Source organism: Scophthalmus maximus, chromosome 7, assembly GCF_022379125.1.
Source record: "Scophthalmus maximus strain ysfricsl-2021 chromosome 7, ASM2237912v1, whole genome shotgun sequence".
Taxonomy (NCBI): domain Eukaryota; kingdom Metazoa; phylum Chordata; class Actinopteri; order Pleuronectiformes; family Scophthalmidae; genus Scophthalmus; species Scophthalmus maximus.
In genome coordinates this window covers 1,526,811-1,554,322 of record NC_061521.1, presented here as the reverse complement: position 1 = coordinate 1,554,322, position 27,512 = coordinate 1,526,811, and the positions used below count along the sequence as shown (strand labels likewise).

At 43.9% G+C, this 27,512-nt stretch overlaps 1 protein-coding gene across 1 annotated transcript in view; it reads right to left on the bottom strand.

Moving 5' to 3' along the window:
• Positions 1 to 27,512, bottom strand: part of pik3c2a (phosphatidylinositol-4-phosphate 3-kinase, catalytic subunit type 2 alpha) — a 41,236-nt gene that overhangs the window by 13,572 nt on the left and 152 nt on the right. Inside the window, exons 2-13 of the mRNA XM_035641518.2 lie at positions 21,614 to 22,861; positions 12,239 to 12,336; positions 10,979 to 11,139; positions 6,823 to 6,943; positions 5,727 to 5,838; positions 5,379 to 5,458; positions 4,851 to 4,914; positions 4,111 to 4,257; positions 3,988 to 4,021; positions 3,573 to 3,813; positions 357 to 479; positions 71 to 238 (exon numbers count right to left, since the gene is read on the bottom strand). Coding sequence (XP_035497411.1) covers positions 71 to 238; positions 357 to 479; positions 3,573 to 3,813; positions 3,988 to 4,021; positions 4,111 to 4,257; positions 4,851 to 4,914; positions 5,379 to 5,458; positions 5,727 to 5,838; positions 6,823 to 6,943; positions 10,979 to 11,139; positions 12,239 to 12,336; positions 21,614 to 22,780 — 2,516 coding nt within the window. The 5' untranslated portion in view covers positions 22,781 to 22,861. The remainder of the gene's footprint in view (positions 1 to 70; positions 239 to 356; positions 480 to 3,572; positions 3,814 to 3,987; positions 4,022 to 4,110; positions 4,258 to 4,850; positions 4,915 to 5,378; positions 5,459 to 5,726; positions 5,839 to 6,822; positions 6,944 to 10,978; positions 11,140 to 12,238; positions 12,337 to 21,613; positions 22,862 to 27,512) is intronic.

Genomic DNA, 27,512 nt, shown 5'->3' with positions numbered 1-27,512 from the left:
GCTCAAAAGACGTTGACAAAACACACGAAAGCATGAATCCAGCCACTGCCAGCTGCTCCCCTCTCCTCACCGTCTGAAGTCAAAGAGCGGCATAGAGACTTTGCCCAGCTGCTCTGGAGCTTTCCTCTGCTTGTTGGAGTCTGGGGAGCCGCCGGCATTCTGGTTCAGCACCCCGAACAGAGTCAGACTCAGTATGGACTCCAGCGGGAGCACGGCCACCGCGATGGGGAAGTTGATCCTGGGAGAGACAAGGACAGTGTCGGCGTTGTTGTTGTTGTTGTTGTTAGGGATTTCTTTTTAAAGTGTAAAACAGTTGAAATAGAGAAGAGAAAAAGGAGGGCAAGGTAATCACTCACAGCTCGTCCCATTTGACATGGTAGAAGAAGCTTTTGTATGTGCCCACTCTCTTGGACTGGACCGGTTTGAACAGGTTCTTGCCGTTGTGGGTGAGGGAGCACATCAGAAAGTACTTCTCATAGCTGAAACAACACAGCACACAACAACACAATGAATCTTTGATTAAACCACCATCTGCAGCTTATAAATGCAGCTTATATAAAATGTATCTAGTAAAACACTGATGTCGGCTGTAGAGCTGCAACAGTTAATCGATTAATCGATTCGTAATCGACTGCTAAATTAATCGGTTCATGTATTTTTTATGGGGGAATAAAGTCACAATTCTTTGATTTCAGCTTCTTAAATGTGACTATTTTCTGGTTCCTTTGCTTGTCTATGACAGTAAACTAAATGTCTTTGGTGTGTGGACAAAACAAAACATCATCTTGGGGTTTGGGGAAACACAATCAAGATTTTTTACATCTTATGAACCAAACAACTAATCGATTAATCGAGAAAAAGGTCAACAGATCAATCAATAATGAAAATAATCGTTAGTTGCAGCCCTAGTCGGCTGTTTTTTTATCGCTAAGATACAGCCACTTAAAGATGCCGTATATAAAACACCGTGACACTTTCCTCAAGGGCAACTCAGAACCTGCAAACTGGTCTGAATCAGAACAATGACGGCGTCAACTGCAACGAGTACGTACTAGTATAATCAGGCTGTCAACACCCACATGTTTTCAGTTATTCTCAGGAGAGCTCAGTAATTCTAAGGTTGATTTCCACATGGGGAAATCCCGCCCACACAGACACCTGAGGAGAGGTCTAATGGGGCGACATAGTGAGTGAAAAACCCCTGTGTGGATCATGGCTGTGAAAGGCGCTTAAAGACCACAGAGTATTAGGACTCGCCGATACATGGCTGCACACATTCCCACCTGAACCTTCTTCGGACAACCAAAGCCTGATCGCAGCATCACTGGAGCAGATACGGGCCAAAGGGCCTCAGTGGTAATAATGAGGGAAAAGGGCCTGCCGGTCCAGGAATCGAACCAGCAAACTCCGAGAGTTTCTCAACCACTGACAGTACTTGGGACAGAGCCAAGCTGAGAATCACCCGAGCTCATAAAACTCCATGTACTAGGATGTGTTGTTTTCACAGCAAACAGTTGGACGTGTTATAATGGGAAACGGGTATATTTCATTAAAACAACAAGGCCTCAGTTGTGTTGAAGAGTTGAGTAAATCTATCAGAGAGCCATCATATACTCTAAATGAAATGTATTATTATTATCATTACAACAAGCTATTGCCAATGTAATAAACTGCACCTAACAGCATAACACGCAGGCTAGAGAGGGAGAGGTCAGTCGAGCATGATCTCCTCTGTGGGTGAACCATCTGTTAGTTTTAAATGTAGCACTGTAAGTACACTATTAGAGTAGAATATGTCTTTAATGCAACACGAGAGATTTATATTTCAAGTGATGCAACAAAATATGAACAGATCATTAATAAATTGCCTTTAATTTGATCCACACATCCCAAAAATAACCTCCCCGTTTCATTTATAGATACGGTAGCAAATTTTCACTACTCCGGGCTTGATCCATTGCTTAGTGCCATCTGTGTTGGCAGCTCCACCGCACAGTCATGGTGTCTGCATATTGCTGGCAGTAGCCGTGGCGTCTGCCGAGGCTCCAGATGGATGACACACGAGCTACAGCAACACCAAGCAGTAAGACTTCAATAATGGATCATGCAGAAACACCACAACACAACAGATACGCCTATAGCTTCCCGTCTGGGCCTGGGAAAATACTATATTGGCCGTGTCCGGTTTAGCCATGGGTGTGTGGAGCTGAAACATTTTTGGAAGTGTCTTTGGAATGACTGTCACTGCAGCAATGTTTGGTGCTGGCTTAAAATAGCTCCTGGAAGAGGCAGTGCTGCAGTAAATAGGCCTGTTATCAAGCAGTGCCTCTCTTCCAGAAAATGACCGTGGAAAGGAGGCACCGCTGCAGTTCTCATGATGGCTCTTAAAACTGCCTCCATCTTATCTCATCTATATAGTTTTGTTTCCGAGTTGTCCATTTTTGTAAGCTCTGGACCAGACTTGGTCTTGGTGGGTATTCACCAGGATTTACGTTGTATACTGATAGTGCTTATGTCATAAAACATCCTTAAAATCTACAGCTGGGGACTATTCTTCAGTGATGATTATTGGTGAAATGACAGTGACCCTAACTGAATTTTTTGACAACGCAAGTAGCTTCCCACATTCGCTCAGCTTCCCTGTGTGATTGCAAAGTCTCCGAACTCTCTATTGCAGAAGACCCTATACTGTTGTGGAAGGGCTCGTCAGAAATGCACTGATCCTGGTCCATGGTGCGTGACAGAGCTGAGAGTGGAAAAATTGGCTTGGCTCCATCCCAGACACATGCAGGCGATGTAGTCGGGGTGAAACTGGACACTGGCATGGAAAACTGAGCCCCAGGGAGCAACACCGGAGCCAATTGTTTGGTAGGAGACGACAAACTACCTGGTGTGACAGCAGAGCCTGTGAGACTCTCCGGTAGTATTATTATGACCAACAAATTGTTATCATCCAAGCTTATTCTAGAGACAAACCATGTTCTTCGACCATCCTATTATGGTTACTTGTGAAGCTTGTTCTGCTATGGCTCTCGTGTTTGAACCTGACCAGAAAAAATTGCTCCTAATTCTGAACTGCGTTCCACTGCCTGGTGTCATAATCTTTAAACCTACCTTACGCATATACAATTAAGTGAAATGTAGGTGGCACTAATAATACATAGGAAGCGGGTGATCACCCAGGAACAAATGCATGAATAGGTTTTAATTATCCTACAGCAAAGTGTAGAGTTACACTGTGTTAACGCAAAAATCATCAACTTCTGAGTCACTGAATTCTCACTGTACTTTTTGTAAAACAGATAGAATGTCGATTTACAATAGGGATACGTATTCGGCATACTGCATTAATTATGTCCAATTGTCCAATTAAATGTTGTCATTATAGTAGTAAATATATATTGCTTGCTTTGAATATTAACATGGTGCATCATAAACTACCCAAAATAACTTAAAAAATCAAATGTAGTTTACATACGTCGTTACATCATTATATAGGAAACAACAATTCATTTCCAGCCTTTGTATTTTTATTGAATTACGAAGCAGTGACTCAGTGACTGACTGGTTACCTGCTGACCCAGTTGGCCGGGATGCCATGCAAAGCAAACAGGGTGAACTGAAGGTGGTCCGTGGTGCCAGAAGCTTCTTTGCTGCTCCTCCCTTCCACTGCTTCCTCTTCTGCAGCCTGGGGTAGAGGACGCGAGCCGAAGGAGGTGGAGGGAGGACAGAAGGCGCGCAGGTAGAGCTTGGCCAGGTCGTAGACGGCCTGCGTTAGCGAGGCCATGCTCTCCTCCACGGGACTGGTACAACCTGTTGTGGTGGTTTTAATGGGCTTTAGTTGGTGCATTTGAAAAGTGCCAGTGCATTTTTTTTCTTTAGACAGCAAGAAAAATAGCTAAAATAGACAAACTTATACAATAAGTCTTTATTGTATGGGCCGACAAGCACAGTTTAGTTGAAGCTATGTTTGTGTACAGAATTTACCATTTGATGATTGACCAGAAGATGTGGACCCCATCTACAAGGCAAAACATGCTGGTGTTAGAAAGACTTCCTTACACCAAATACATTCTGTATGAATGAGTGAATATATTTGCATACACCCACCTTGGGGGAGCGTGTCTGCGGCAAATTGACAGAGTGTCGCAGCCTTTTGACGGCCTCTGTTATGGCTTGTGTCTCCACCTCATCCAGAGCACAGCACAGGTTCTTCACCGTCTGCACCACCCGGTCCACTGTCTTATACTGCGAACTCTGAGCACAGAGAGGCAGCAGATGAGTACATCATGTGTATTATGAATGCATCACTCTTCACATGCTCATACTAGCATGGTGTGAAAGTGATATACCTCCGGATGTTTACTTTTGTTTTCATCTAGTCAACATTCAAACACTTTGTTTAACTCAAGAACAACACACCGGGAAGCCCCTGAGAGGACAACTCATCAAACAGAGTCTTATTTGAACAGTATTAATTACTGTGCATGATATGTTACTGTGGTGGTTCAGTCAAACAAATCCTGATCGATTTCAGGTGGTCTTTAATTTCTATATAAAATCTGCTTTTCCAATGTCTTACTTCATAAACATATATATATATATATATATATATATATATATATATATATGATGTATCTGAACCGTCATGAGATTAAAACTAGAGTCTTTGATGACACTATTCAGTAAAAATGCTGTATTTAGCTGTTACATCAGAGATGGGATCTGTAGACAACACAAATCCCAGTTCGCCAGGCAGTTAGACAATCTTGCATTAAAAAAGTCCATAGAGAATAGAGTGCAGACACTTTCGACTTATTCCTTTATTCAGACCTGAACATGTACTGTACCTCATTTTGTAGGCAGATGTTGACTTGATTGTGATAACCTTCCAAATAGTCAGCAAGGCCTTGTCTGCAAAAAGATACAGACAAAGAGTTTAGTGATGAAAGAGGACTTTAATCACATAAGGGATTATAATCAGACCTAATCTGATCATAGAGCATTTACCGTCGTATTAAGATGTTTAAGTATAAGAAAAAATGCCTAAAAGAACCCTGTGTGTATGATTTAAAGACAGCACCGATGGAGTAGGAAGAAAATCATGAAGTCACATTACACTATAGTAAAACGACGACTTCCAAAAGATTCCTTTTTAATGAATCCTTCATCCGTGCTGCAAACTAAAGAACAATTAGACATTTATCTCAAAGTCTGAAGACCAGACTAGACGTGCAAATAAAGAAAAAAGACAAGAACTGAAATACTATAAGAAGTCAAACTCAGTAGAGAGGTTTCTTTATAACATGATTTCCCAAATGGCAAACAATACACACGTTTTTCCATTTATTTTCAAAATCAGCGTGGCACCTTCATACCTGGTGACATTCTCCTTAAAAGGCCTCTCCACGTGGCCCAGGTGCTTCTCCAAGTCTATTGTAGAGTTGTCATCCTCCGCCTAACAAAACAACAGGAAATATTTACCAACCACACACAAAAGCTGCCGAGAGATCAGGTTGCTGTTATTTTACACGACAGTACAGAGTGGAGATCATTAGAAATTCTTCAGATCATCTTTTCATCGCATGAGGATGGTGCGTTGTCGAATTCCAGCAGTGGGACAAGAGTTGAAAATGAATCTTGGAGGCATAACTTGAAATTGTACTCTGTTACGGTTCAGTAAACGTTCACACAAGCTCGTGTGTGAGCATGATGTGGAGACTTACACTGCGTGCCAAGTCTCTTCTCATGGTGGAGTGAGAGAGGAGTTGTAACGTGATCTCATTCTCCCACTTCCTGCAGTTCTGGACATACTCATGGCTGCCTAGGCTGTGTTTACTGTGGCACAGGGCAACAGAGGGGCAAGGTTATGAAAATCACACACTATATGATATGGTGAGGATAATGACAAGCAGAAATTAAAGGAAGGACACAGAGACTAACAACCCTTTCAAACAAGTGGAGTGTGTAATTTCCCATAATTGAGCACTGAGTGGAATAGACCTTGGACATTTGCCAGAAATATATTTTGCGGCAATTCATTATGTACATCAAAAAAGGCGTGGGTTTGTTTATTATTGGCACTAATTTTGTTAGGGAAAGTGATGAGGCCATCTTCAAAAATAAACACACCCTATGCCTAATCAGAGTGAATGCTATACTGTATCGTTATAACTTTTGGGCTAATGTGTTCTTCTGTCTTGATTGGATCGTAGTCAGTAAGACACCTCATTATGAGGAGAAAGGCAAAAGAATATAGACAAGGCATTAGTTTGCTATCATTTTAACAAGTTATTGGCATGGCTCACTAAGTTTTGAGTCAAGAATGAAGTGAAGAATTACCTGAGATAAATACTGTGTATGTATAACATCAGATAATAATAGTTTATTGGCACTTTATGGCAGTATAACTGGTACGAGGTTGTAAAGAGTTGCCACGGTGTATGATTGTGCAGCATTTATCTGTTTGGCTGTTATAATCACAACAGATTAACTATGCAAATTTAAACATTTGGAGGTACTGGGCTTTTAAGTCTTGGTTTGGCGATATCTAATCCCATGTATCCCATATTAGAAGGAGAACAGGCGAGATATAGAAACATCCCCCGGTCTGATGAGATTTTGAGAGGACGCCAAGAAACAGTTAGAGGAGCAGATAAAAAAAGATTGAATGAGTGAATGAGGACGGGTGAACAGAATGAGAAGGGTGCTTAAAGAAACCAAGAGTAATTGGAGCCTATTCAAAACCTTACAAATTATTCAGCTTAAAAAGTAGTTTTTCTTCCAGCGGCTAAGGCTAACGGTCTTTTTGTGTGTACTCACTTCTGCAGCACCTCCTCCTGGCCACAGACTTTGAGCAGGTAGCTGGAGAAGTCGACCTGATCCAGGTCATCATGGACCCAGCACAGGGTCTGGCTGATCAACAACTCCACCGGAGAACTCACTGAGGAAGGAGGAGGGAGGGGAAGGAGAGATAAGATGACAGAGAAGATATTGGTATTGGAGGCACAGAGGGGGATCAGGGTTTATTGATGGAAAGAGAGAGCAATGTGAGGGACGGGCAGTGAAAGCAAAAAGACAGAGAGAAGGGAGAGATTAGTGGTTTGTGAAAAACAGATCAAACGGAAGTTGAAGAGGATGGAAAGGGAATGATGGAAGGGAGACGACATAATGAGCGCAAGCTACAAGGTACAATTCTTCTCAACCAAAAGAAGTATCGCAGACTACAAATAACATACTGTACCCCAGTTATAGCATCTTAAAACCAGGAAGCAAGACAAGAAATGGCTTTATGGTGGTTCAAGTCGCCATATTCCAATATATTTAACATCTGACACAACAACGCTTGTATGAAGTGAATTAGAGGAGCTAGAGGTCAAAGGTTACAATATAGGTGACATTTAGGAGAATGTTTTTGTCAAAATGATGGTGAGGCATTTGACATTTGCTGCTGTGGGAACTGAACTGTAGACATTATTGGAGTTTCTCTTGAACTGCAAACCACACCGCCTCGTTTTGAGCGTCTCATTTCAAATCAAACCTTCTCTCGGATCAAAAGAATTACGCTCGCTGTGTGCCGCTTGGTGGAGCGATTTGGAGTCGGCCCGACATGTTTGTGTATGCTCCAATATCTGATGTGTCCAGCCAACGCACGACTGGGTGGAGAGCGGAACATGACAAGGCCAGATTATTTGGCTGTTTTCGCTACTTCTACAGAGGCTTTAGCCCACTCTTAACTTTTGCCTAACCACAAACACGGGCAGACAGATACAGATACAAAGACAAATACAGACGCACGCACGCACGCACGCACGCACGCACGCACGCACGCACGCACGCACGCACGCACGCACGCACGCACGCACGCACGCACGCACGCACGCACGCACGCACGCACGCACGCACGCACGCACGCACGCACGCACGCACGCACGCACGCACGCACGCACGCACGCACGCACGCACGCACGCACACACACACACACACACACACACACACACACACACACACACACACACACACACACACACACACACACACACACACACACACACACACACACACACACACACACTCTCTGAGGTTACTAAATAGGTTGTTCACATAGACACAGGGTGGCAGACCACCCCTACCTCCAGCGAAAACAGACCTCCACCCTTCAGAGGAATGGCGAGTCTTTTGTTACTGCCCAGGCCGGCAGGTTTAGCTTCACAGTCCAGAGTGCCTGTGTGGCAGCGGTGGCCGCCGCGGTTGTACGTGCATTGGAGTAGTTTTACTACTACTTTTTCATTTGAGCTCTCACCTACAGCTACTATCTGTGAATGTGTCACACTGCATGGACGCAAACATAAGCATGGAGTTGATGCATATTTCAAATTGTACACTAACAAGTGTAGACATCGCACCAATAGCGTTGAATGTCAGATCACGGTACCGTGTAGAAACGTGTGAGCGTCCCGCACTGACATCATCATGTGAAGAGATTCAGACACACGAGTGCAAATGAACCCTGCTGGTGTCGGTCGACTAATATGTGTGTCTGTGTGTCTCGACCAGTGTAACCAACTCAAATTCCTGCAAATTTATAGAATGGTGAGGATTAAAGGTTTCTGAGAGAAGGTGGAGTTCTTGTCTGTATGTGTGAAAAGAGAAATATGACGGTGTTCCCTCCTCCCCAACACCCTGTTAACCGCAGACTGTAAAAGTAACCTAAGCCAAACTGCCAGCACATTTCCTCCCTCTTACACTCTGCCTTCATCTATTTTACAGTCTTACAATACATCCAATTTTCCTATGTCTCATTTTATCCTCTTTCACTGCATCTGTATCACCTTCTTTCTCCATAAATCTCCTTATTGAGTTTCTCTCTTTGCCTGTCTTTTTTTCTTTGTTTCTTCCCCTGATTTTCTCCCTCTGCATTTTCTCTGCTCCTACTCTCCCTTCTTCCTACTCTCTCTCTATTTGTCTCTGTCTTTCTCTCTCTATGCATTGCGTTTCCCTCTCTCAGTGCCTCCATCTCCCCCTCACAGCAACAGTATGTGAGGAATCCCCAGAAGTCATAAGTAGTTCACAGCCAAGTCTGAGAATAAACGCTTGTCTCTTTTTTTGCCTGCTTTCTAGAAAAAGGAAAAAGCAAAGATAATGATAACATTCTTTTTGTACTGCTGGTAATATTTAAGTATTCATGAAGCTAAAAGTGTAGATCTACATCTCTCTTAGCTCGACAAATTAATTTCATTGTTCCTTTATTCATTATAATATAAGACAATCTGCGTGTGAAGTGAATCCAGCAGTCAGATAGAATAAAGTAATTAGAGGTAGACAAGAGAAGTTGTGTGAGAGGAAAAGTAAGAAGGACAAAGATGATAGATGAGAGTGACAAAAAAGTGAAGAGGGCAGTGAATTAGTTGTTTGTTATATAAATGTGTAGCTTCTGAAGGGACGACAGGATCAAGAGGCTCAGTGGGACAACAGTTCAAAACAGAGAGAAAGAGGAAAGAGCGATGGATGAGATGATGCTGCGAGGGAACAGGGGTGGGAAAACAAATACTGCAAGAGAAGGGAGGGGAGACGCATTGAGAACTAGAATCACCGCCCTAACTGTCAAGTTGCAGGAAATATTGTAACAACCTCCTCCTTTGTTCTTTGAGTTATGGTGTTGAATAATGGTCAGTAAAGTGTTTTTTGGTGGAACAATATGATGTCACGGTGAAATCAACCCTCGAGTGTTGGATATGACATCATTTTATCCCGATTAGCTATGTGTTTTGAATTGTGTTGTAATTAGCAAGAGAATTCTTTGAATTTTTGTTTTTTGATGTCACACTTTTGTGCCTGACGTAATGAAATTCCCTAAATTCCCAAAAGAGAAACAAGAGATAGGTAGAGAGGGATGGAAAGGGGAAAAAGGGCAGGAGAACAAGCAAGAGGGAGAAAGAGAAAGAAATGAAGACTGAAAAAACTGAGGGGAATGCAACATAGAGGTACCTGCCCTGTCCTCTATCTCTCTCTATTCATCTATCCGAGCTCTGAGCACAACTGAGGCCTACTGTTCCTGAGAGCAGATTTGTGTCCAACCAGAGGAATCCAAGCTGCAGCTATGTGGGTCAACATGCTGCTGACAACATAGGAAGTCAACCAGGAAACAATGAACGAGACATCATACCAGGAAAAGAAGGAGGTATACCTAGGAAGTGACCCCAGGCATGGGGATTAAAGGAAACAAACATGGAGTCAACGCAGGATGCTAGGAAAGCACAACTAGGAAAGTAGTAAATATACTTCCTATAGGTTGTTAGTGTCAGTACAGTGATCCAGACAGACGATGGTGAACTTGGTCAAGCATTTGGGATACTGTGTCTAACAGAAAAAGCTGACAGCCTCCACTGTGCTTGGCTACACATCTCAAAAGACATGTCAGTCACACTGCTCGTAGCTGTGTGTGTGTAATGAGGGGTTGGCCAATTACAGCTCTCCAAACACCCAGGCAAGGAAAGCAAAAATCTTAGTGGATCCTTTGGGGGGCTGAAAAGGAAAACTAAACTCCAGTCCTTTTTGCCAAACATTGCTACTGTATGGCGAGGGCACAAACCTTTATTTGTGCAGAAAAGGAACATAGTGTACTTCCCATGGCAGAAAAAATGAAAGGAACATGAAAAAGAAAATGAGTGGGGAAGGGGGTGAAGAGTTTGGCAGCTGTGAATGTTGTTTCCTCCTTAAAAGCTCTCTTATCTGCAATCTGAACTGTTCATTCTCAGGGGCGAGGGGGGGTACAAGTTCTCTTTATAGGCTGACTTTGAAGCAATGGTGTACCATCTGGACAGAGGATTATTTTGCACTTCCTTTATAGTTCCTATAAGTCAAATTACAAAATGTTTTGTGGCAATTCTGGAAGAAATTGTTAGGGGAAAAAAATCAGCTGTATGCTCCCATTTAATCCTGTTAAGAGCTGGTTCTTTTTTGTCCGTGGATTCTTACCGTCACAGGTGAAGGTTACGGGCTGCTGAGATTCTGAGATTTCAATAGAAACCTTGACAGAGCAGCTATTGTCACCTCCACCGTCTCTCTGGGTGATGACTGGGCTGAGGGCGAAGCCGGGGTTGCTGGAGATGTCACCGTGAGGGAATTTGGAACGCAGGCTGGTGGAAGAAAAGAAAAAAAAAGTAAATCATTACAGATACTGGTCAAACATCAGTTGGAGCGTGGTTTATCTGTACTGGAAGAAAAGCTTTGGGAGCAGTTATAAAGAGGACTGGATGCATCATGGGCAGTGAATAAAACTGGGAGGAGCGGACAAAGTCTGAATAGAACTGGTATTAACAGTATATGCACACTGAGAAGGTTATGGGAAATAATTAGAAACTTTTCTAGCAATTCAAAATAGCATTCAATAGCCCATCATTCTGCCCGTGATGTGGACTCCATTATACTGTTGGCGTGAGTAGTTGGGATTTCAAAGATGATGAATGAAAATGCTATGAACTTTTTTGAGAGGTCAAATTCCTTTTAATGGCAGTCTATGTGCGTGTGCTGACAAGTATGCATGCAGGGAAGCTTTCGGGCGTTGACTCCGTTATCGTAATGAAAGTGGATTCCCAGCTTCGTCACTGCTCCACCCAAACTAACTATTGGAGTGGGAAATTCTGTACAGTCTCGGGAAATGAACAGAAACACAAAGCATGCAATTAAGTGTATATATGCATATGCATTTACACACACATGGATGCTCTTTCTGCAGGGTTTTTCAGCAGCAGGTCAATTTGATGCTTTACTTATATTGTTATTTTGGTTTGGATTTGTCATATCATTTTGCAGCCTTAAACACATACTTGTATTAATCAGTAATCACCCAAGACAACAACACAAACAACACTACTAAATTTTGGCACTAATACCAAATTAATATTTGTTATTAGTTCATGTCCTTCTTAATACAAGTTTGTGAGTTCCTCAAAAGCCAGTCCCATCTAAACATATCATGCTTAAATATCCAATAACATATTTGTTGACACATAAAGAAGTTGGGAACAACCTTCATAGTTGTTTGACAAACCTGTTAGTGAACAGTTGCCACCAGATGAATGTATGTCCAATAGAAGATCATTTTAACCAGCTAGTCAGGTTGTGTCTGAGCAGATTGTTAGAGCTTCCTCACATGAGGGAGGGTACGTTCTTGTGGGTTAATCACTACAAAAGAGACCTCTTTCATCTTATTTTCATATTGCAATTTGACCTTACGTTGCAATGTCTTCACAGAAGGCGACAACCTCCAGGTTTTGAGCATCCGGTTCGTCCAGGGCGGCATTCTTCACCAGACCTTTTCCCTTTCCCTTATCCTGCAGTAGCAAATCAGTCAAACACACACAGAATCAGGGAGCTGTAAAACATACATGTGTATCAATAACATACAAACAGAAAGCAGGCCAGGTGGAGAAAAGGCAGGACACAAAGAAAGTAACTGGCTGTGTGTAGTCAGGAATTCCTTAAAGTTTAAAAGTAGTGGCTGTGAACAGCCATGCTTAAGGTCTTCATGGTGATTTGCGTTTAGGAATTGTTGAAGGGGCAGTTTTATTAAAAACCCCCTCAGAGCTATGAATCCTACAGAGTGAATAAACATGTCAGCAAGGACAAAGTCACAGTGAAACACACCGAGGTCTCCAGCCCCTTTATGCTGTTTTCCCTTAAATTGCAGCATTAAAACACAAGCTCAAGTCGAATTTAAGGTTTCATTATTTGATTTAAACTTTTGATTTAAACAGTCACAAAGAAAGGCACACACAATAACAACGACACCTTCCAGCAGCTGAGCTGGCTTCCTCTAACACTGGGGGAAAAAAACATCTAAATACATAAAAGCGAAATATTTTCACCAAATCTATTTTCTATTATTAAACATTCGAAGAACTGAGTCAGAAGAGTAAACACACACACACACACACACACACACACACACACACACACACACACACACACACACACACACACACACACACACACACACACACACACACACACACACACACACACACACACACACACACACACACACACACACACACTCATGAGACAGCTCCCTTGGGAATTACTCTAAGAGATTCCTGGAGACTAGCCTGCTGCCGGGAACTCGCAGTTACGCCGGCGTTTTTACGGCCGTCTAACTGCCAGTGGCTGAGGAATGCGCTTCCTGTGGCACAGGAAATGAGAAGTGAAAGGGCCCCGCCCCTTCCTGTGCCCGGACTCTGGGCAGAGTCTGCAAAAGTTCTCAGTCATGGTTTGGAAATCTGGGAATCTGACATCATCTCCAAGCGAGGACGGTTGGTAGACAGGGCAGGAGACGAATGGAAGGAAAAGGGGAGATGGTCAACAAAAATGTTTGGAATGTCGTAATAATGGTTCGCTCCTCATGTCAGAGATTCCTGGGAGACTGAGGTTTTTGGTATGAACCCTGGGGCCTAGAGCACACTTTTCACGTGACAATGGCAATGATACTGGAAAGACTTCCTGAGGATTGTTTTTCGACAATATCTCAGGTCAACTTGACCTCCATCGTTCTTTAAAAAACACTTGCACAAAGGGCCCAGTACAACTTTTCAGATGTTTTTCTCTCCTCACAATCACTTAGTTCAGATATCACACCTCAGTTTGGTAGGGCAAGTTTCAGATTATTTCATGTTTTAAATTCTTAACAATATCAAAAGGTTCCATCCTCAACAGATAAGCATTTCATTTGTCGACTGTAGCTTTAAACAGTAAAGAAGATCATATGGATTTTGTTGGATACACAGAACTAGAACTGCAGTCTGTTGGTAAATGGACTCCACTACTATAGTACATTTCTGCCTGAAAGGAAAAAGTAATCGAATCATTCTACAGCCACTAAGCCAACCCTGGCATGTCCTGGTAGGCTGGTGGTTATGACACATACCACATAACCGCAGCATCCCTGGTTTGATTCTGGCCACGCTCTTAGCTGCCTGTGCCCCCTATCCAATAATGGAAAAGAGGGGAAAAATAAATAAATAATAAAATAAAAATGAATGCCAAGACCACAGCATGCAGCTGGTTTATTTGATGGTTATCATTTAGACCATAACTGTGTGGCCCCAAGAGAAGAGACCTCATCCTGTTCAAAGCGCTAAGATGACCTGACATATCACCAGGAGACCGAAATCTCTAAGTCAGCATGGAGCTGAGAAAAGAGGTCGAAGCCTGACACCGCGACACCTGCATCTCCCAGCGAGGGAGAGGAGAATGGGTTCCTGCCTGCGCAATCTCCGTCTCAAATCTTCAGGATTTGTAAGCCTTCAAAATGCAGTTAGTGTTTCAATATCCCTATTTACACACATTGCTCTATATTTTAAGATCACCAATCACAACAAACACCACGATGTGTTGCAAGCAACTGTTTGTGTAACATGTTATTATTGAGATTGGGGAAAAAATGGTTGTTGATTCTTTTAACTATCTCACTATCTTTAAATGGAAATTATTGATTAGATTTTCAAACTTTATGCTCGTCAGATATGTGTAGGACACTTGGATGATGGGAGGAAGAAAGAAAAATCAATAAACAGAGAGGCCACAGAGACGGGGAGGGAGAGAGGAGGAGGAGGAGAACAAATAAAGATGGAGGAAGAGTGAGGGAAAACTTTAGGAGGCCAGACTAACAGCATGTTAGCAGTGTTTGTGTTTGGAGAGAGGATTGCTACAGCAAAAACAAACATGGGCACATCAGCCAATGAGGCGACATTAGCTGATCGCCACACACACACACACACACACACACACACACACACACACACACACACACACACACACACACACACACACACACACACACACACACACACACACACACACACACACACACACACACACACACACACACACACACACACACACACAGTGCAGTACAGTGGGACAGGCCCGTCTTTGTTTCGCTCTATCGATTCCGTTGGACTCAGACAGAGAGCTCCTGGTGTCTGAAGTCATGGGAACAGCTTCACATGTTTCACACGTTGACTAATGCTTCACACGTCCTCTGCTTCCTCTCCTGGAGTGTAACTACAATGACTTTAGTAGCGGGAACGCACTGTACAACATAGCATGACCCCAATGATTGCTGGTCTCCAGGGTTATGGAGAGCGAACGGTGGTATGTGACCAGGAGCTTGACGTCGTCAGCGATAAAAATCTCAACTGAGACGACAATAATCCACAAAGTCAGTTGTAAACTATGTGATGCAAAATCTTTCCGCAGAGCTTAGTGCCATTCAAAAGTTGTTTTTTTAATTTTCCAACTTTCTAATGATGGATTTCCTTGACCTATTTTTCCTCCCACTCTCCACTTACAGACAAATTGGACATGCGACTTGTCAAGAGTTAATTCAACACAGTTTCCAAACCTGCCGCGAGAGGTGATTTAACTCTCCTGAAAAACGTCTTCACTGGGTAAAAAAGGGGGCTGTTTTGTCACGGGTGTCCTACATTTCTCAGTTGGCATTCAGCTGCAGAGTGAGACATAATCGATTATGAAACTTATGTGACTTCTGCCTCCACAGAATGACACAGATGTAAAACTATTTATGCTGTTTGTTCCAGGTTAACTTAACTTTGTGGTTGACTGTTACGTAACTTTTGTGTTCATGGCCTAAGAAAGAGGTAGACACTTTTAGAAAACCGAACACATTTAACAGAGTCCCCTCCAGACCTCCAGGAAGTGGTCGTCCGACGTTGAGTCTGAGGGTACCATGGCTGGTGAGGTCAGATGGTCAAACAGCATCTGAACCCCCTCCCCTCACAGATTTCTGATGTCAAAATAGGGTGAACTGCATCAGACACATCTTTTTACCTTGAAACATGAAAATATGACCAGCACAAATGCTTCACACAAAATTCCGCTGTTATTTAGGCATAAGAACAGTTTGTTCAGAGTCAGACACGTTCACATCAGCAGGGACATTTCTGGAACATTCAGACGCGGTGTGGTACCAGGGTAGAGCTCGCTCACTGTGAAACTTGTGGAGATTTTCCAGCTGTATTCTCACATGGGCTCACTCGGACATTTTGTCCAGAGCAGCATTTTGCAAACATGTACGTTCTCACATATAGCCCCTCTGGAAAAGTCCTTAGTGCATGTCTAAAAGCAGCGTTATTGAGATGTGCAGAGGTGAGCTGTGTTGGAAAAAGTGGGGATGTTGCCAAAGTCATGTTTTACTGTCGAGTGAGCTGGCTACAGAATATCATCCACCACTGGTCCACTGAGACCTATGTTCCACAAAATAATATGGTATGCGTGTGTCTGTTTGCATCATGCAAATCCATCAGACAGCCAGGTGTCTACTGAACAAATGGTTACAAAACACCTACTTCGCTGAACTTGGTTTTGCAATTTATTATTCAATGTGTTTTGTTCACACATGCCAATGCTTTTATTAGAAAACAAACAAATATAGTGGTTGCAAGTAGAATACAATTCAAATTTCATGCAAGACAGCACTGAAACATCAAAAATACTAAAAGAATCTTCTAGACCCTTAGTGTTTATCTATCTTATTCACATAAAATGACTTTCAAAGCTCATGTTATCGAGGTTCTCACAATCTGAATCAAGGCCGTCCAGCTTCTACCCGACATCATGTGGTTGATAAACAAGGTCAAACATTTCAATAGGAACAGAAACCACTTCTGTTGTCCCAAACGTTTGTCAAGAACGTGGTGAGATCGAGCAACTTTGCGGTGCCTCCAGACAGACAGGAAAGCCTGACTGAACACAGCAGCAGAACTGAAGGGCTTAAACCAACCACAGCTACCACTGGTGGTAATTCCAAGCCCAACATCAGTATTGAGTTACAGTCCACATCTAGACATCAGACACCTCAATAACTCTCAGTGTCAGTCTAATGACAATTACCTCAGTCTGGCCTTTACAAACCTGCACTCAAGTATTCACATGCTCCTGTCAAAATATGTACCAGCCGGTATTCTTTGAAGGAAATGACGAGTGATGATGTCATGCTGATGCAGCACCTACTGAGGAGATGAAGATTGATTTCAAAAGGGTTGTGATGAGCAACCTCTGACTGGAAGCTAAAACATTTTTTCACAGCATAGTTGAACAAGGTTTTCTCAATCCTTCTGTTTGGACATAGCATCACCGATGAGACTCTAGTGCCAAAGAAGCGCCGCGGTTTGCATCAGAGGAACCAGCTACCCGGAAACCACAAATGAACTTCTTCTTTCGGTTAGGAAGTGAGTGGTGGCTTTATGAAATTCACACTTGCTGGGATAAACCGAAATCCCAGGCTTAGTAAATTAAGGTGACATATACATTCTGTTAAATGTCTTATTTCATGACTGAAACAAATGTCAGTCATGGGATTAGCACTGGTTGACTTTTCAACAGTTAAAAGTAGAGTCGCAAAAGTCTGTTTTTCTCTAAAACGCTACCTAGTCCCATAAACGCATACTACACGTTTTTTATTATGTGCTTTAGTATCTGGTCTCAACCTGCTTCCTCACTCCACGTTCCACAATGCTTCTCCTGACTTCTGCCAGTAAACAAGGTCAAAGGTTAGGAGACATATCAGAGGTGTTTGCCCAGTGAGTCACCATTTTTACTGGAATCCACGCCACATCCCTGCACATCAACATCTTTGACCGCCAGTCTGTCTGTTCTCTAGGGTGGCAGGTAACCTCAGCCTTGTGCTTAAGGTGAAATTACAGAATATATATATAAAAGAGAATGGGGCAGAGTCTAGAGTGGGATGGTGTGTAGGTGTGAGAGATGTAAAAGAGCTCCTGGAGTCCTTAAATCTGCGGAGGCAGGAGAAATTTCACTGTGTGTTTGGCTGGAAACAATGTACAGTACATGCTGGCTTCCTGTAGGATCACATACACGGTGATATTGAATCACAGTACATGTTCAGATAAAAATGAGCGTGCAAGTCCTGTTTAAGGAACAGCGCAAGAACAAAGAGGCAGACACATGCTCGGCCAATCTGCGATGAACGCGTGTTTCAACACTGTACTCCCCAAAACTGAATCTAATTGAGCTCATTACTGTACATGATTATAATCCACATTAACCACCCTCCTGCTGCGCATCGTCAGTTACAGAAATCATTTTATGTAATACCAAAAAATGCATTAACAATAACAAACATTTGTCTATCACAAAATTTAAAACAATGAAATCTGCTTCACTTTCTCCAACACCCTTCTTTTTTTACAGAGAAATGAAGTCTGTGGTTAGATTCAGCTCAGATAATAAGGTGTGCAGATATCCGACTGAAATGCTTACCATTTGTCCTCTGGATTTGTAGATCCACTACATGAACTACACTTCTTGAAACGATTGTGAAGATTAAATAATATGAATCTGCGTTGCCTCAGACCACACATGGCGACTTTTGGTGCGACTCTGCACGCAGTAGGAGCCAGGTCGGAGAAGGTACTGGTGCTGCGAGGCGTGACGACTGAACTGCAGATAGAGCTGTTTGTTTGACTGCTGATTATCTCAAACCTACAAGCTTCACATCCAAAGGGCCAGGGGAAAGGGATTAGTAGCCAGGCACTATACGGGCAGTCAGAGAAAGGTAGACTGACGCAGTAAAGTGACAGAGGTGAGGAAATTAAATGAAAGGCAGTAAAAACAGATAAGATGGAAGAGACAAAGTAATTAGAGATGAAAGTGAGGAGAAAGTAAATGACAGAGGGAATGAGAGACAAATAAACAAAAGACTAAAAGAGGAGAAGGAGAAGGAGACATAAAGCAGAGGTGGTGTGACTCCACATTAGATACCCTCTGTTCTGAATGCATTTCCATTGTTCCATTCTACAGCGCTCTGCCCACCCAACCACATCTTACAGAGCTCTCTTGCCAAACACAACATGACTTAGCATCCCCAGGCCGACGAGCAGGGATACACTCGTCTGGGAAATAATGGTACTAAACGAAAAGAGAAAAACATTGGGACACACGGGTCCACGGGTTTCCTGTCGTGTTAATGAAGAGAGATCTAAGGTTTTGGAACTTAGTGAAAAAACTCAGCCTAGACGGAGTCTGTCTTTGCTGAAACAGTGTTACTTGCACCTGTTGGACTTGGACACAGACGTGGGGGTTTCACTGTGATCCCTGACATCTCCTGATGGGAAGTTGCAGCCTCCTTGCAATACAGTAACTTCTTTACAATCAGCAAGGTCCTGTCAGATTCACATTATATCAATGTCCATGACTGCTATAGGTTTGTCCTCTTGGTTTGATTATTACTTATTTTTCCCCCCTACAGTTGATGCAGTAAGAGAAATGCTCTTCAGTAACTGACTTTTGTATTGTATCTTAATGAAATGAGTTTGCATTTTTTAACAATAATACTAATAAAAGATTTACCTTGCTCAAGCATGTTTTAAGCCACGTGTGCAATCTTCGACATAACTGTCCACTTTGGAAAATGTTTTGCAGCAATATAAACGCATACATGGGCAAACATTGGTTGGTCGTGTGATGAAAGTCTTTTTTGCCACGCTGTTTTGAGTTACACAGCTGTGTTAGGCGACTATTATTGTAAAATGAACATCTCAAGCTAGCGCTCGAAAGACTTAATGAGAGGAGAGCCGGCGTAGCAACTTATGAGGGCACGTTGTCGGGTCATTCCGGCGCTGCTGTGGGGCACAGGGGAGCTGTACAGGCTTGTTCCTGTTTATAACAACATGGGCGCCAACGGAAAACAAGCAGAGCAAGCAAACGCACATACCATGTCAACCTCGCACACACAACAACTAGATGCAGATAAAAAGATGAGAGCGTAGAGGACCGACTAAAAGAGTTCAGGTTACACAACATGGTCGTCTGAACATAGACATAACATTAAGGCAAGTGTAGACAAACACAGTTCCATCCTTTAGGAAACAGACATTCCTCAACCCCGGAAGACACCGCTTGGTGTACAGGAGTTGTCCTTGATGACTTGCAAAGTATTTATCTGTACAAAATAACCATAATCTTTCCAAACACCAAAACAAATTGTGTCAAAGCTCCTGCTTTTCCGCATCCGTGGGGAGTTCTGGAAATAAGGGCCTTGTATCGTGCTGTAAGATTAATTATCACCCTGCTGAGAAACACATACCAGAGAGACTAGTTGTCTGAACCTTGTTCCGATAAACACAATAAGTAGGAAGTGGGCGTCTTGAGAACCACAACAAATTGACACAATGTCGAGCAGGATAGCATGTTGAGCAGCGGCGGCTTGTTAATAAAGGGCGCCGCCCCATCAAAATGAAAGACTTGCTGTCCAGAAGGAAAGGAGTCCCCCCCTTCTTATTTTTGTAACTTGAATATTGTATACTATTGTATTGCCCAGCTCTTCTTAAATACATAATTGTTTATAAAAAAGAAGTGCTGCTTTCTGTTTGTTCCCCCCCGACCAGCTAAACTGATGAGTGTTGTTTAAATCTTGTAATCTTGTCCTAGCATGTGAGCATGCCTCCATTACAGGGGAAACCGGACACATTTCTACTAATTGCAGAAGTCATTAATAAAAATTGACAGCCGTCTCCTCCTGTCCAAACATCCGAAAAAGAGCTCTTCATTTCCGACAGAATATCTGAAAAACAATTCTGACTCAGCATAGCAGAGTGGTCATTTTCAAACAGGAGACGTCATGTCTCTCCACGTCAACTCAGAGCCGCTCGCCAAAATGACAGATGGTCGTTTGGTTTTAGGGGGAAAAAAGTTCAATTTAGGGGCAACAACATCTCATGCCACTTGCCCACAGCACTGTCCCAAATGAATTCTATCAATATTCATCACAAGAAATCAGATCACTGGTGTCTTGCTTGGGCAAAATTAATCACTAAATGTGGTTGAGAGAAAATTGTGGGGTGAAGCTAACCACAGTGAAAAACTTAATTACAGGGAGCAGAAGTTAAGGGGATGTTTTTGCCTGTGCTAGTAAATACATGAAGAGTATACATGCAGCTTGTTCTACAAGCAGGACTTTGATGGGTGTTTTGGCCGAACAAGAGAATCAACCATCATCTCCTCTGACTAAACTTTACACATACTTGCTCATGTCATACGAGCTTTGGCTGGTTCTGCCATGTATCTGTCTATGCAACAGCATGCAAAGACAGATTGCTATTACACTTTTCAGGGTGTCGGCATACTTATCCCCTGGACTGGATATTAAATGGTTGAAGAAGGCAAATGACCAACACTTCAAAGTTAGTTCACACTAATCTGCTTCATCAGAACTTTGTGGGTGTTGGTTAATCAGATTTACGTGACAGGGGTCTGACAAGATCGGCAAACATCGCCTCCAAATATGACTAAACCCTGATCGTAAGAGTTCAGTCAAAACAGCACAGATATTCCTGGAAATTGTCCCAAAAGTTCCAAGCAGGGCAGAAAATTAAGCGCTCATATTTGAGCCCGATGCTCAAAGTAAAAAGCCAATTGAGGTCTCAATTGCATTTCATGTTGATCATTTTCCTGTAGTATCACACCCAAATAAATATCGTTAAAAGGCTAAAAGGTTGGGGAACAAACCTGTAATCTTAAAAGGTAAGAAAACATTATGAATTTTAAAACATTTGCAAGCAACTGTGTTCCCACCTGATTGTTAGGTTTGTGCTGGGTGGAGGTCCCGGGGATGTTGAGCGAGTGACTCCTGGTGACAGCAGCTCCTGTTGATGCCCTCCTGGGCTGCGAGCGAACTGACAGTGATGCTTTGACCTCCAGCGGGGGGCTGCTGCTGCTACTACTGTTCCCTTCAGTCTCAAGCACTGCATCCCAAGGATCCCCTGCTGGAACTCCTGCTACTGTCTGTGCATCACCTCCCGATGCCAGGGATGCTTCCTCATTCTCGGTCTTACGCTTTGTCAGGGGGTCCAGATCCAGCCAGTCAAAGCGACTGATGCTAGGTGATTCCGTCCCTGCCGGCTGCTGGGGCGGCGGGTTGGGTGCCAAAGAAGCTGTGCCCACTTGAGAGGAATCTATGTCAGTGCTGGCCGATCTGCCATTCTTCAAGTATTCCGAGGTGCTGGCAATCTTGTCGAACAGTTTGGCCATCTCTGGGTCCACAGCTTGCTGCGGGAAGACCATGGCAGCCGGGGGCTGGATGGGAGTGAAGGCCATGAAGGAAGGCTGCTGCACTGGCAGAGCCAAGAAGGGCGATATGGTTGGAGTGAAGCCATTTTGAAAAGTGCCTGGTTTGGGGAATGGAGCAGAGGGAAACATTGGGGCGGGCTGATGGGTGGGAGTGGACACACGGGAGCTTGACGGAGTGGACAGAACAGGTGTCCACTGACTGCCCTGGAAGGGAGAGGAGCTACAGGGATGGCTTCCAGGGTAAGAGGCACTGAGGTTAAACCCCAGCAGTGATGAGGGACGGGCCACTTTGCTGTTGGCCCCAAAGTTTTCATCCAGCAAGAGCTTTTCAAGTTCTTCATTGGTCAGCTTGTCCACATCAATATCCCTGAACGTATCCTGCTCTGCCTGCTTCTTGGTCTCTGGGAAGACAATGAGGTCCTTTTCTGGTCTACTAATACAGGGTGAAGGAAGAGGAGCAGTAGTGGTATATTTAGCTGGTTTGGGTTTTGAGGAGGATGTGGATGTTGCATACAAAGATGGGGATGTCGTAGTTGAAAGAGTGTGTCTCTTGTCCTTCTGCAATTTTGCCAAAGCCTCTTCCTCCATTCTGAGGGCTTCCTCTTTCCCCACAACCCCCTTTTGCTGGGGGACATCCATCTTGAACCCATTACCACTCGATATCTGGGCCATTCTGTCAACTGGAAGGTGCCATGAGTGTGGCGGCTTTTAAGTCGGTGTGGCCCAAAGGCTGCGGAGCAGAGCTTTAAACACCTGAAATGAGGGAGAGGAAAAACATTCGGTTGAGTAACACCATTCTGGTTCAAAGAAAGCTGTGCATAATTTAGATCCTCCAGTTATCTAACAATAACTGGAGGATCTTCCGTCTGTCAGTGTTTTGAGTTTCTCGACAACCACAACGGCATAGTCGTTCTAACTATCGTACACAACAAACTGAAGGGTACATTGCATAAAACCTCCGACGATAAAAACTTAGCTCCATGCCGACCCGAGCGGACCCTCGTGTGCTCATGGATGTATAACGTTAGCTTAACAGCGCACATATTCCTATTCCAGAGTTTTAAGAAAGGCGGAGCTGAACTGTGACTTTCTATCCCGTCAGACACTATTGGAGCGAAGCAGAGCAGCTAACAGCAGCAATAACAAACATGCAGTGTGAGCTTGTTTGGATGATGCTCTCAAGAAAGCAGCATTAATTAACTGACAAATGAATTACTAGTCACACAAATATATATTCATATTATCAACTTGAATTTAAAAGGACTTGATGCAGTTAAATAGTGGACTAGATGTCAAAATATATTGAGATTCATCTTATGCTAAAACACATTAAGATCCACCTTGTTTTGGTACCGATGACAGACTCAATCTTCACACAACCTTCACATGATATACATTATTTGACAGCTTTACGTATCTTTATCATATCTGAGCTAAGCATTTAAGGATTCTCAATATGACTTTGGCTTTTTCAGGGCCGATACCGATATTGATTATTACTAATCTTAGAGGCCGATAACCGATATATGAAACCGATACATGTCTGCAGTGAAGAAGTGTCAAAGGGCGTCAAAATTCTGAATAAAATCTCTTCACAGAAAACACACAAAGTGCAGGGAGCTATCAGCAGTATTATTTTGGAGTTAAACAAACAAACATGGACGGGGCATTGCTAAAGTCCAGAGAGTTGTGACTTCGGCTGCATCAGAGCCAAAGTAGCACATTTTTTAATTAAATTATCTTGTCGGAAAAACGGCTAAATAATCATAAAAATGGTGAATAATGGCAACGATAGTCGGCCAGGCTGATAATCCGTCGACCCCTACGATTAGCCGACCCCACATACACAAGTTACAGTAAAATGACTGTAACTGCTCTATTACAAAAGAGCACATGGGGTTCAGTGCAGCATGTGGCCATGTGAGAGGCTGGGGACTGAAACACCAGCCCACTGTCACAAGGTACGTCCTGCTCTTCCTCCTGAGCCGCAGACACCCAAGGCTCAGCTTCATTCGTTAATTGGCAGTTCTTTATCTCAGGGCCTCCCTGGGTCCGTGGTACTGTGATTGCTTATTGACCGGCTGCCATTCGTCACACATGCATAGCCAATAATGACTTGTGTTCGTTTCGGAGTCAAGGGCATCTGTCAGGTCACACGACTTGCACGGGGGGCGTTACCCGCACGTCCGTGGTATTTGAATTGATTAGCTCCCTCCACACCAAGCTCTCTTCTGTTAGTTGTTCACTTTGACATTGCGGTTGTCATTAAGCAACTAGGCTTACCTGGTACCAAAACAAAGTCCAAATCAAGCAATTGCGCAAGGTGTTTTATAACAAGGAGGAGACCTATGACTCACCTCACTCATTGGCATGCAGTTAACTTACAAATGTGCGCGCTGCTTTATTTTCATTACGGATTATTGTGCCGATTAATTTAAACATTAATCAGTGAAGGTGCGAATGATGCCCATCATAAATCCCAAGGTGACGTCATCAAACAACGTAGTTGTATAATAAAAAGTTGTTTGCAAATAAGCGCATCTTCCCATCTTGATTATCCTAACTACAACAGGAAGGAGCCAAAAGTACCCCACGTCGGAAACATGAGAAAAACATTGCTCCAAAGAGTGTTTTGTGGTCCCGGCTCAAAGCAACCATTCATGGAACGATCCCAGGCCCAAGGGTTGAGTGAGTTCCTCCTCTCTCCAGGCGTCACCGGCCTCTCCTGAGCTTCCCCTCCCATTGTGGTGAAGGCTGGCTCTGCTGGGGCTCAGGCTAGCCTAGCACTATTGTGCAGCTGAGGAATTTGGCACGGCTAAGCAGCAGCCCAATGGGTCTCTCTCTCTCTCTTCCCCTGGCTTTCTCTCACTCTGTTAGCATGATGATAGCACCGGGGCCCAAGACTGTCTTATCAGCTGTGCTAACACCAGCGGGCAGTGACAATGTGGCTGCATTCATTGGGCATTCGACAAGGAGAGAGAGCTCAGTGTCAAACTCAAGCAGGGGGAGAAAAACAAAAGCTTGAGGCAACTAAAGGCATAAAAAGAAAGCTCATCTGCATTTGGCAACTCATGTCAGTGATGGCTTCATTCTCTGCAGAAATGTCATTTGCTCGGACCAAAGTAGTCCCACTATACATCATTTATTTCGTACCAAGTAAGAATGCACGCTCCTGTCACTATAAAGTCACCATAATCAAAAGGTCAGAGCCCCTTTGCTGAAAAGTTGCTTCCTGATTTTGTATGTAAACACTGGATCAAATAGAGAAACCGTGCAATTCCATTTAAACTTCATAGACATCACTTGTGTTTTCCTCAACAGCTCTGCACTGTATATCATTGCACCATTGGGCAGAGGAACCCAATGTAGTCCCAGCTCAGGCGAGGCTGAGAAAGGGACAACAGGTCAACATGTTCTATCTGAACTCGGATTCAACAGGACTCAGGCTCCACTGAGATAACAAAAACCATGGCTATACACAACAGATCTTGAGTCGAGATGGCCGCACAACGTCTATACATGGCAGCTATACATGGCAGCGGGAGACGTACAACAGATGAAAGCCCCCACGCGGAGAAAAGGCAACTGCAGCCAAGACAAATACAGCAAAATCTGTTCCACAGCACCGTGGCAAAGGGGCGCCGGAGCTCACGTCCTGCAAGAGCTTCATTCGACATTTTGAGCCCGACATTGGTGCTGTCAGCGTGAGAAGACAACATCTACCCTCGCCATAAGCTATAAATGAAAATGCTCGCTTGAGGGAAAAGATTTAAGTACGCAGAAGGTCACAATAACAAATGAGACTCTGGAGTCGGGAGAGTTCCCACATCATTTGCTCGATGGTTTGACAAATCCTCCATCGTGGCTTTTAAAAAGCCCTGAACATACACTTTACTTTAATTCCGCCTTCCGGTCAATTCTGTGTTGTAACACGTATTCTACATGTCTGACAGTGCAGCCGAGATTGTTTTTGTTTTTTATCACTTGGTTCCTGCTTTTCATTTAAGGCAAGAGATGATCACACCGAGTGATTTACAGTACTGTGCAAAAGCTCGAGGCTCGGCAGATGTTAATATTCTGATCCACCACATGTCGAACTTCATAAAAAAAAAACTCCCGTAACACATAACTGGTGTCTTTTGCATGGAATCCAGACTATAATCTAGAATACAGATAAACGTCGGCCGTGCACTCAACATAATTTGGGGGGGAAGGGTGATTTATGATGTGATCTCATGGGTGAGAGAGTTTTGCTTTAAATACTGTAGCTGTGCAAAAGTGCAGATGTTGGCAACGCGTTGTGCAGCCGATCAAAGTGCAGGGCGACATCTTCACGAACTAAGATGAGTCACCAGAAATAAGTAACCGGATCAAGTTCACGGACCTGAGAGGTCTGCTCTGTGCTTGTAAAGAAGGAAACAATACAGTCAAACCTGTGTTTTCTTTTGTTAAGGCTGTCCTAATTATTATTAGAATAAGATGGTTTTAGGATTAACTCAGGCTCTACGACTGAGGCTGGACAATACAACTGACCGGGGAACCACGTATCTCACATCAGGTCCTTTGACACTGACATCGTCTGACTGCTGCATTCAATAATAACAATAATAATATGTGGGCATCATCTCCTGTGAGAGGAGATGTGTGGAGGTGGGGTCAGTCAGTCTCCATCTCATCCCTGACCCTGGAAGTCAACGTTCAGTCAGTTCCCTGCTGACTGGGTCGTGTGCTCTCAGTCTCCCGAACTGAAAGAACAATTCACCCATCACGTTTCAAACGAGACGCTGCGAGTGACGTCACAAAATAACTCCGTTTTAGTTTGGTACACGGCCCGAAGTTAGCGAGCCAACCTGTCGGGGTGTGGGGGGGGGGTCGTCGTCTCTCCCCTCCTGCAGGAACCAGCAGCTCCTCGCTGGCTCTTCAACACACCGCTGGACCGACCGACCGGTCCGACCGACTGGTCTGGTCCGGACCGACCGGTCCGACCGACTGGTCTGGTCCGGACCGACCGGTCCGACCGACTGGTCTGGTCCGACCGACTGGTCTGGTCCGACCGACTGGTCCGGGCCGGTCCGAGCGCAGCGTCACTTTTTGGTTCTTTCCACAACGTTCGGTCGAAACTTGTAACTTGTCGTCGAGGCTACGTGCCGCGGCTCCACCCGCCGACCCTGGCCACGCGTCTCGCTTGAGCTGCGAACACCGCGACGCGACGCGACTCGGAGAGACTCGGAGAGACTCGGAGTTATGATTTCAGAAGTATCCAGGCGACAAACAGCCCACAACAAGCGGGGAGCCGCAGGTCGGTGCCGCGGGGGGAAGCGGCTGCGCGCCACGGAAGCTCCGGGATCCAAGCGACGACGCGCTAAAACTACCCAGCCACGTATTGACCGTAGAAGGGGGAAAC